The sequence below is a fragment of the Eriocheir sinensis genome, chromosome 17 (assembly GCF_024679095.1).
Source record: "Eriocheir sinensis breed Jianghai 21 chromosome 17, ASM2467909v1, whole genome shotgun sequence".
NCBI lineage: Eukaryota > Metazoa > Arthropoda > Malacostraca > Decapoda > Varunidae > Eriocheir > Eriocheir sinensis.
The window spans coordinates 13951610-13962595 of NC_066525.1; the positions used below are offsets into that span (position 1 = coordinate 13951610).

Below are 10986 nucleotides of genomic sequence, written 5' to 3' on the forward strand. Positions count from 1 at the left end.
CCGAAGCCCGACGAGCCGAGCGCAGCCATATCGTCCCGGCGCGAGATTCTCGAAGGTTACGTTGACTAAGCCTACGTTGTCGTATCTTATGTGGCCCTTACGATGACGTAGCGATGGTAATTCACATGGAGGTATTATAACATAATACCTCCAAAGTAATTCACAAATGACATCGCAGCCCTGCAGGCCGCATCTGATTGGTGGAAGACTCGGGGAGCTGAAACGTGACGTCATCAGAGTCGCCAGCGAATTAGTCGCTTCTTGAGGTGAGCCAGCCAATCACGAGCCAACCTCACGCCCCGCCACGGCGATGAGTCATCCTCCCTCTCAAGGATTCTATACTATAATATATATATATATATATATATATATATATATATATATATATATATATATATATATATATATATATATATATATATTATACAGGGGAGGGTCCCAGGGGGCCCGGGACCCCCCAAAAATCTCCGCCTCCCCCAGAAAATCTCGTGTATGCGGATATTGGGTACAGAACTGACCCACTTATAATGTGTTGCAACTATAATACGGAATGTGTCGTCGGCTGTAGGCAAATGCAGGCGTGGATACGGGGGTGGGGAGCCAGATGGCCCGGGCCCCCCCCAAAAAATATTAGGATAACTAAAATATTTGAAATACCTATGAACTGAGAAAACATAAAATATATTTAAGATACCCCTAAAAAGCTAGAGAGCTGGGGAGCGAAGCCGGCCGTCGCTAGATAGCTCTGGACGTCGTCCTCCAAACTTTAAAAAAAACTCCTTCTCTATAGGTTCCTTGGGGTTTATTATGCGGAGGTAGACGGGATGCGCAGGCAAGATTTATTTTTTTTCGGTGTCTGATATAATTTTTCACTCTTCTGCAGGGCCAGGGCACAACGGGCACGTGCCCAGGGTCCCGCGCTCTTATGGGCCCCGCACTCATCTAACAATCTATATACTCGTACAGGGCCGTAGTACGCCGTACCCAGGGGGGGAAGGGGCCGGGGGTGTCGGACGACCCCCCCATCTGCTAAAATGTCCACTTTCTGTGAGTCAAAACGAAAACTGGTATCTTTCTGTTGCATTTCTGGAGAACTCAGGATTTTCTTTATTTATTTTCAGTATTTAAGTTACGGAATCGTATATTGGATATTATAGAGCAAGATTTAAAGGCCTAGGAAAAAATCTTTGTGACCTCATTCCTCACATGCAAGCAGAAAGTGAATTTTAGTGCAGGCCACTATCATAATTCGGCACTTCGAAGAGAAAATAAGGGAAGACTTCCTAGCCTATGTGCACGCCCATGACCTCACCGGTAAAGGTTTAGCCTGGCTCCTTTAGTGCACCGCTGAAGACCTCGGATTGGACATGGCCAAGTGCAGGGGACTTGGTTTCGATGGAGCAAGTGCCATGATGGGAAAATTCAAAAGGATTTTTTTTTCTTTTTTTCTTTTTTTTACGTCTTGGCCTATAGCGCCGGTAGGCTTCTTCCCGGTGGATCCTGATGGTCGGTGTGCCGCAGTACTCATGAAGAAGTAGGGTAGGTTCTGGACGAACCGTACATATGGATGTACCGTACAAAAGCTCTCAAGACCACATATATTATTTTAAGCTAGTTAACGTCTAAACTCTAAAGAGTGAAAGAGAAAACGGAGTCACACAGCTCCGTCCCTCCATTTGAGCGCGGCAACCAACAGCGCATGAATGAGGTGAGTTTTTCGGTTTTTCGCATTCCTGATGTAATATTTTGCCTCTAAATTATGGTTTGTGGTGCTTATGAATATGCTAGGAGTGTGAAGGTTAGGTATTGTACACCTAAATATGACTATATGTGATGATATGACGAGGTTTTAGTGATGTAGTACACCACGTGTGTCGGTAAAGTTTGTTTTCATTTTAATGGCTGCCTGTGGATGTTTCGTACAGCTTGGCTTTTAAGTGTACGGAGTCTCCACATGTAAACAAAGATATTTATGCTGTTTGTGTGTTGAACTTTATTTGAAAATTGACAGATAGGCTACAGCAATATAGTCTAGGATAGCATAAGGTATCTCATATGAAATTTAAAGATTCTGTTGCTTATCTAAATATCGTTTTCATTGTAATTGTTTTGTTGTTGTGTCCAGTTCAAGAATGGTGAAGGACACACTTGAATATAATAATGTATAGTATAGATATATGCCTTGTGACCTTTATTTATGTTATTTATTTCAGATTGAGCCAGGATGCCACGCAAGTTCATTCCCAAGAACCTCCGGGAGACAGACCGGACCAACCTCGAACTGGCATTCAACTACAGGATTGAGCACAACACCAGCATACGGAGGGCAGCTCGGGAGTTTGGTGTCAAGGTTATGACTCTGCAGGATGCCTTCACAAGGAGCAAAGCCAAATCTGATGGGCACACCTTTGTAATTCCCCAAGAAAATTTTAACAAGATTTTCAACAAGAATCAGGAGGAAATGCTGTGCAAATATGCCATACATGTGGCAAGACTGTTCTATGGGATGACTCGCAAGGAATTTCGCCGACTTGCATATGAGTATGCTGTGGCTTGCAAGTGCTCCAATATCCCTGCAAACTGGCATGCCACACAACTGGCAAACGAAAATTGGCTCCAGCGTTTCATCAGGTTTCCCTACTCTCTTCTTTCATATAATATCAAGTAGGCATTTTTGTTTGTTTTAAGCCTTGTAAGCTTTTTAAGGCAAAGAAGATAATGTAACCATATTTTTTCTCAACTTTTTGTGTAATAAAGGAAGATTAAAATTAATCGCATTCTTTATTTCAACATATTTATCTTTTTATGTTGCAAATCATTTAAAATCAACATTGGGGTCTATTTTAACGGAATCTGGTGGCAAATTACAAATTTATTTAATTGTCTATTTTTTACAATTTTTTTGTTTGAGGCCTCATATACGTGTACGGATCGTCCATACCTGTGGACGATCCGTACACTTCGAGATATTATTTTTAAAGCTTCATTTCGCCAACTTATATTGTGGTGAAAAAACTGTGCTTACGAGAGAATATGGCGCAATGATTGTACTTTATAGTGATCACTTCAAATTTAGGTTAATTCACTAAAAAAATTTTTTTATGAATAAAAAAATAAAAAAAACTGTACGGTTCGTCCAGAACCTACCCTACACCCTAGCCAAGCCAATCCACTGCTTTAACCGCCGGCAGAATCTAGTACTGACGAAGGCGTGTGCCGTCAAGGAAGTGAAGATCGCTCTTCAAACACTAACCGAGGTGTACAACTTTGTTCATTCTTCGAATATGCGCTCTCTCCGCTTCACAGAGGTTGTCAAGCTTCCCTCGGCCAAGCGCGAAAAGCTTGTTCCCTTGTGCCCCACCAGGTGCATGGATTGAGAGGCATGACGCAGTGCTGGTTTTCGTTGAGCTTCTGCCTGTCATCGCTGTTTTTCTCGAGGAAGAACTTAACGCCACCGCTGGGCTCCTCATCGCCATACGTGTTCCCCGCTTTCTCGTTGGACTGGTTGTAGTGGAGTGTATATTGGCGCATACTCTCAAGCCGAGCCGAATTCTTCATAGAAAAGATGGCGACCTGCTGGTGTCAGCCTATGCCACGATTCGTGGCGTCGATACCATTTTTGCCAAGTTCAGAGCAGATGCGGAGAATCATTGCACGACATGTTCATGAAAGCGGAAGAGCTTTTGGTCGACAATGGGGTCATCGCATGACACCATCCCTTTGTCACGACTCCATGGACGACAGGCCCAGCGATCAAATGTTCCGTGCGAGAATGCTGAGGAGTACCTACTACCGCCGGGCGGTGTACATTCCATTCGTGGACCACGTCTTGGCTGAACTGAAGAGTCGGTTCAGCGACGACTCAGTGCTTGTCGCACTTCAGCTCAAGTAACTCCTCAAAGGCTCCGAAACGGATGTTACGGCTGTGCTTCAAGCGGCGAAGCTCTACGAGCTTGACATCGAATCACTGACCGCCATATTCTCAGTGAAGCTCTTCCCCCTTCGTCGAAGCGTCGCTTAGAGAGTGTGTTTCCGTTGAAGGGTATGCCCAGTCCCTAAATCTTTTCCCCCTTCGAAACAATGTTTCCGTGTAGTGTTGGTACTACTGCAAATCAAACAAACGTTGAAAACCGAAACCTTAATGTAATTTAGGTACATTTTTAAAATGGATTATATAGGGTGACTAATATTTATGTAAACAGTTCTTGATACAGTGATATACATTATATATATAGCAGAAATTTTACATTGATGCATTTAATTGGTTGGTACCCGTGGCTATGTTTGCTTCGCTTCCATCTCATCCCGTTACCTGTGGGTGGAGCTTAGGAGACCTCGTTAGAATAAACTTTTTATTTTCTTTATTTTCCTCCTGTTCCATGAGACATCTCTTTCTCCCTTCGTTATTTCTCCCATGTAAATATATTTCAAATAGCCTTAGAGCTCCTATCAGTGGGTGGAAAATGGTATCATCTATATTGCTGAGCTTTGCTAAGCTCCACCCATAGGTGACGTCACGAGTTTGGAGATTGGCTGTGGGAAGCCCAGCACGGAGTACCAGATAGCACCACATATTCATACAGACTTGTCAAACAAGCGCCCGGAGGCCAAAGCCTGTTAGTCCGTCACTTTAAAATTCATCCCAGCAATCTTAATTCATGCTGATGGTTCGAAGTGCCCGCCCTACAAACGCTAAAAAAAGAGAGCTGTTGTGAATAGCTGAGACGAAAGGGCGGGGCGTCCTGGTTGAGAGGAGTGGGCCAGTGTTGGCTTAAATTATCATAGGAACCGTGAAGTCTTGAATAAACAGAAAAATATTGCTTCTCGCATTGTATGACTTTTTACATAAGGCCTAGAAAACTTAAATTGTTCTTATACCCAATTAATAATACAGCAACATAGAAAAATGTTGTAATAAAGCATTAAATGTGCGAAGATATTAGCGAAGAGCGGACCTTCACCTCCTCTTCGTCAAGAGAGGAAATTAGTTCATTTTTTTCCCGCTCGCCGCATCGCGCGCTGCATCAAGGACACTCCTCGTCACTGAAAATACCGTTTGGTCTACGAAGCCTTGTTTCCTCGCGGGAATGGGGAAGAGATAGTTTGAGAATTCCACCGTGACACTCGTGAAGGCAGAAGCGGAGCGCTGTGCATTATCTGTTCCGGTCTTCCAAACTACCAAAGAAGCCCAGGCACACGCCAGCACCAGCATGTTCCCCAGTTTCGCCATTCTCTTGAAAACTCTGTTGACGCTTCCAGTCTCCAACGCGGAAGCCGAGAGGTCTTTCTTAGCATTGAAAAGGCTGAAAACCTATCTGAGGAGTACCGTCGGCCAAGAGCGCCTGAACTGTGTTGCCCTCCTCTGTGTCCACTATGATATCCCCATTTCAGTCGAGAGTGATAGGCAAATTCGGCGAAAAAAACCGCCGACTACTCTTTGCTTGGTGAGGCACTTGTTGAATACTCGGGAATTTGTAATATATTTCTTTAGGTCAGCCAATCTTTTCAAATATGTTACCTCAATCCCATGTAAAAGAAGCCCTATAAGAATTCCTTTTTATCTTCAGCTGTGTCTAATTTTACATATTAACTTTTTTTTGTAAAGGTTAGATTTGTAATTTATATATGACCTGTATTATGATCACCCTTGCTGCTTACATATCGAAATAAACGTTAAGTTTTCTTCGAATGTTCGTATGGTGATGATTTCTACCTGTTCAAATCTGCCTTTTCACTGGTCGGATGTACAATTTCTTGTTATTGCTTGCCAGCTTAAATATTGATTGCACTTCATATATATATATATATATATATATATATATATATATATATATATATATATATATATATATATATATATATATATATATATATATACAAGAAAAAAATCATTTGTCACATATACGTTGATTGCTCGGGAGCTGCGGATTTTAAGCAAAGAACTGCCATCACTATCCATTGGTCTTTACTCTTTTGAGGCTGTCGCTAACTTATGAAATTTTTTCCATTGGGGCCTCCCCCAAAATCGATTTTCTGGATCTGCCCCTGATATTATACTATAATCCTTGCTCCCTCTCAACCCCAACGCTGCCAGATTATCGTACTCAGCCTCCTATGTTTGCCGATTTCCGGCCCCAAAACTGCCTCCTCGACCCCAATAACTGCCTTCATATATAGTTACCGTTAAAATGGTTAATTATATTGGTGTTTTTGGCAATAGCTATGGCTCAGAAACCGGTAACTACGAGGCTCTGAGTACGATAACCTGACACTGAGTCAACCCACTGACTGCCTCGACGAGTTTCTACATAGCCTACTCATTAAATAAGACTACCCAGTGCCCCCTCGGAGCAGATCAAAGTAAACTATACACGTGAAAACATACAATGTAATGCAAATAAGAGGCCTTTTTTTCAAAAATAGGGAGGTAACGGGATACATATTCATATGTGCAATAAAATATTCAGAGTGACACACGGCCAACTCCCCCTGTAATACTCTGAGTTTGATGCTTCACACATCACTGAATGACGAATCAAACATTTTTCATCTGTCACCGTTCTCTCACTTTGTCTATAGTCTTTCCAAAATGTCGAGTCCGTTCTGGTGGGGCACCAAAAGGGAATTTCCCTGATGCGGCCCTGCCAGAAGTACAAGCAACAATTAAAGGCTTAACAAGGAAGTGCGATTTATTGCCTCCCTCCCTCTCCCTCTCTCTCTCTCTCTGCCAGTGTGTGTGTGTGTGTGTGTGTGTGCTTGTCGATTTTGTGAAACAGGAATCTCTGGCATTATTATGTTTTTCTTATTGTGATATCTACTATTTCTCTCTCTCTCTCTCTCTCTCTCTCTCTCTCTCTCTCTCTCTCTGTGTGTGTGTGTGTGTGTGTGTGTGTGTGTGTGTGTGTGTGTGTGTGTGTGTGTGTGTGTGTGTGTGTGTGTGTGTGTGTGTGTGTGTGTGTGTGCGTATACCTATGCGTGTGTGTGTGTGTCGGGTTATCATGAGAATCGACCTCTTGTTTACCTGCGGATTAGCGCGGTCAATGTACCCTTGACCCATCCTCAAAAATGGCAACATTGGAGAACAGAGTGCCACATTTTGTGGTATTTATACAAAGTCATTGTTATCATTCCACTAGAACAATATTCAAAGCCCTCTATACATCCTTATTAGAATTTTATATAAATGCACTACTATGAAGTTTCATTTAGAAGTAATCTAACAATAAGACAATAATTGTTGCTAGTACATCTGACAACGCATCATCAGGGAAATTCCCGTTCGGCGCCCCACCAGAACGGACTCGACATTTTGGGAAGACTATAGGCTTCTCGGAGCACAATCATTTCTCCACGGGAAGCAGTGGCAGCACCGTATAATTTACCATTTAAACGATAACTATATATGAAGGCAGTTATTTGGGTCGGAAATCGGCAAACATGAGAGGCAGAGTATAAAATCTGGCAACGTTGAGTGGCAGCTGTCTGGCGATGTTAAACAAATGCCTCTGCTGTTGATTGCTCACTTTAATAAATAAAATTACTTTTTTAACACATGTTCTTGCTATTTTCACGTTGGGAAACACTAATTGAAATGCATTTCATGCAAATCAGGGAGACATTGTAAGGTTTACGACAGCACCCGTGACCCGACCCTCACATAACTTATGTATCGTAACTTAGTAACTTACGATGATGTAGCACTTCGAGAATTGCGGTGCAGGCGCTATGTGGACGTAAGTGTGGCTTACGATCACGTAAGGGGTTTGAGAATCTCGCCCCCGGGCAAAAGCAGCCAAACTGCCCGCCAAATACTATACTATTATACCCCCCCCCCTTTCATAAAAAAGGGAATACATATATATATATATATATATATATATATATATATATATATATATATATATAGATATATATATATATATATAATGAAGCACAAATGTCAGCAGCGTAAAACACTTGCCATTGCCACTAATGGGGTGAGGGCAGCCAACAGCTAGCCCCATCAAAAAAGCCTAAATGTATAAAGCCGAATGTATAAAAAAAAATATGCATATAGTAAAATAACAGATCCTTAATATACAATAATCATATATTTTAAGTAATTAAGAACATCTTCGCTGGCCACTAAACAATACAAGTTTGTTATAAGTATGACATTTCGTCTTATTCACAAATTGTAGCTTTGAGGCAAAGTCCTTTCCTGAATTATGGTACCATTTCCTGTATATCACAAGTAGGTACTATATTACTATATACAACTAGGTCAACACACACACACACACACACACACACACACACACACACACACACACATGGAACAAGTTGCGGGAAGAGGTGGTGGAAGCGAACAGTGTCCAACAAATGAAGGAAAGGCTGGATGAATGTAGATATGGAGACGGGACTTTTAGAGCTTAGCTTGGGCCCGGTAGACTACAAATAGGTAAATACACACACACACACACACAAGTCACTGAAGCACAGCTAAGGCCCTGTAGATGACAATTAAATAAACACACACACACACACACAAACACACACTCTCAATATAAATAGTATAGCATTTCAAATTTAGCATAATTTTCATTGTAGGTTTCTATCATTCATATATAAAAATATACAATAATAAGTATGGCTTATGGTAATGAAACAAGTCTCCATTTTTCACAACTTTTCAGCCAATAATCATACTACAACATTCAAGTCACAATATTTACTTTCCTCAGCTGTTCCCTTGGAAACTCATTCAGTGAAAAGCCTCCCAGATAACAAGAAAATACTGATGTCAGTCATACATCTTACCACTATCAATGGCATTCCTCATTATAAAAAAAAAAAAAAAAAAAAAAAACAGCATGGAATGCCTACAGTATAAAGACTGCAGTCATAGAAATTACAGGTTCATCAAATAAACTCTCCTGTGTGTCTTTTGATATGTCTTTGAAGGTGACTTTCCCTGAAAAATGCTGCACCACACCTATCACACTTGTATGGCCTTTCAGCCTGATGTCTGCGCTCATGGGACTCCAACATTGATTGATCTGAATAAGTTAGGCCACATTTTTCGCACTTATACGGCCTTTCCACGATGTGCTTCAGTCGGTGAGTTTTCAGATGGCCCTCTGTGTTAAAGCCAGCACCACAAAGGTCACACTTGTAAAGTTTTTCCATTATGATTTTCTTTCGAGGCATAAACTGCCCATTAGCTTGTTGCTGCTTGGCGAGTATATGAAAAGGGTTGTTTTCACCCATATTGTGCTTATTATGCATGTGGGCTTTTAGATCAGAGCAATGATATAACACAGTACCACAAATGTCACATCGGAATGTCCCTTCTTCCATCTCTGGTTTTCTTTTACCAGTTATCAAGTTAGGTAGTGCTTCAGGCTGTGTGGTCACTGGCTGAATGATTGACCCCACTGATATTGGATTATTTATGCTATCCATTTGGAAAGGAGTTGGTGCTTCTATTGTTGTTGCCACTCCTCCTGAACATGTCGTCATTACACTTGCAGGAGTAGAGTTAACAGTGTTTACTAAGTTTGGCAAACTGAATATAGTTGGAAGACTGTGTATCCCCTGCTGTGGGTGGAGATTTGTCACATTCACAACTAATGAAGAATTCTGGGAAGTTTCTCCAACTTTGTGTTTCCTTTTGTGCCACACTAGCATGCTATCCTGGATAAATTGTGCACCACACTCATCACACTTAAATGGCATTTCCCCACTATGACTTTTTTTGTGCCACTCAAGGGTACTGTTGTAGGAAAACTTTGCACCACAGTCATCACACTTGTAAGGCTTTCTTCGGGAATGAAGTCTTAAATGCTGTTTCAGTGTGTCTTGATTATCAAAAGATGTATCACAGAACTCACACTTCACATTATGTTCCCAAAACAAATTCACATTCATGATGACTGTTTATATGGCTCTGTATAATTCCTGCTGGACGGCACACGCATGAAAGATTGGTGGCACCTTTTCTGATCCCTTTGCTTTTATAAAAAAAAATAATGAGAAATCTGAAATAAGATTTAGGTGGTTACACTTTTGACTAGTGATATAAATCATAAGTATACAGCTAAACACATAACTGTAAGATTATTTTGTATATTCTTGCCTTTTTGAAAGATTACCTTAGTTACTACTTCAGTATTTATTTATTTTTATTATCTTTAGCTACATCAATTTTTTATGCAATAATGGTAAAGGTAAACTAATATTTTGCCACTTTGAAAGAGTAATAATTTTCTTTTGCATTTTTAATTATACTTGAATGATAGTACAATCTGATAATATACTGACTTCACTTAGTTCTAGTCAGAGGCGAGCACTTCAGAAAAATGTGATGGCCTCTAACCACAAGAGCTCTCCCCAGCTACCCCATGTTCATCATGACCAGATAGCCAATAGTTTGTTCAGTGGATGAACTAAAATATCATTTGCCAGGGTGAAATTAAATAATGGCCACTTGCCAATTTGACTGACTAATTGTATCAAATAAAATTAAATGACAACCACTGTTAAAATTTTAATGACAATCCAAATTCTCATTTGCCAGTTTGGTAGGTTTTAAACCCTCTAAATTACAAGTGATTAACATAGTTATTATTTTCATTGATTTATGAATAACCAAACCCATTTCTAGTTGTCTATCTATATTTCTGACATCCTGTTCCCAAGTGGTAAATGTCTTCGAGAAGGTGGCCAGTGCATAAGCATCTCCAACTTTCCCTGATCTGACACTCCTTGTCAAAACTTTCAGTCCCTCACCTACCAACTCTCTTTCTCCATTGATCATCTACTCTATTGATCCACTCTGCCCTCCCTGACACTCTCTCCTTCAATCACGTCCTCATACACTCTTCATTAAACCATTCCCTTACCTGGAGAAGCTATCTCGACCTTTACCTGCCGAAAACGTGAGTGAGTGACAGCCTGAGCGGCGCCGTGTTTGCGTCGCTTACTCCCCGCGACCAAGCTCGCCTG

The 10986-nt window shown here is 41.1% G+C and overlaps 1 protein-coding gene and 1 long non-coding RNA gene across 3 annotated transcripts; one reads left to right on the top strand and one right to left on the bottom strand.

Moving 5' to 3' along the window:
- Positions 1-1649: 1649 nt before the first annotated feature.
- LOC126999988 (uncharacterized) lies at positions 1650-2772 on the top strand. Its single transcript, XR_007753683.1, has 2 exons — positions 1650-1708; positions 2214-2772. It is a non-coding gene; the product is annotated as an uncharacterized LOC126999988 (long non-coding RNA).
- Positions 2773-8075: 5303 nt separating this feature from the next.
- LOC126999985 (zinc finger protein 468-like) lies at positions 8076-10971 on the bottom strand. 2 transcript variants are annotated; one of them, XM_050863333.1, is made up of 2 exons: positions 10884-10971; positions 8076-10019 (listed from the first exon to the last, which is right to left on the bottom strand). In XM_050863333.1, the coding sequence occupies exon 2, from the start codon at positions 9907-9909 to the stop codon at positions 8902-8904; it is 1008 nt and encodes a 335-aa protein (XP_050719290.1). In that variant the 5' UTR covers positions 9910-10019; positions 10884-10971; the 3' UTR covers positions 8076-8901. The 2 variants fall into 2 exon arrangements, with proteins under 2 accessions (XP_050719290.1, XP_050719291.1); XM_050863334.1 differs by having other exon boundaries at positions 10909-10970.
- Positions 10972-10986: the final 15 nt, after the last annotated feature.

What these genes read in the sequence shown, in the direction of transcription:
- LOC126999985 (XM_050863333.1), bottom strand. Translation starts at nt 9,909, where the DNA reads ATGAATGTGAATTTGTTTTGGGAACATAATGTGAAGTGTGAGTTCTGT.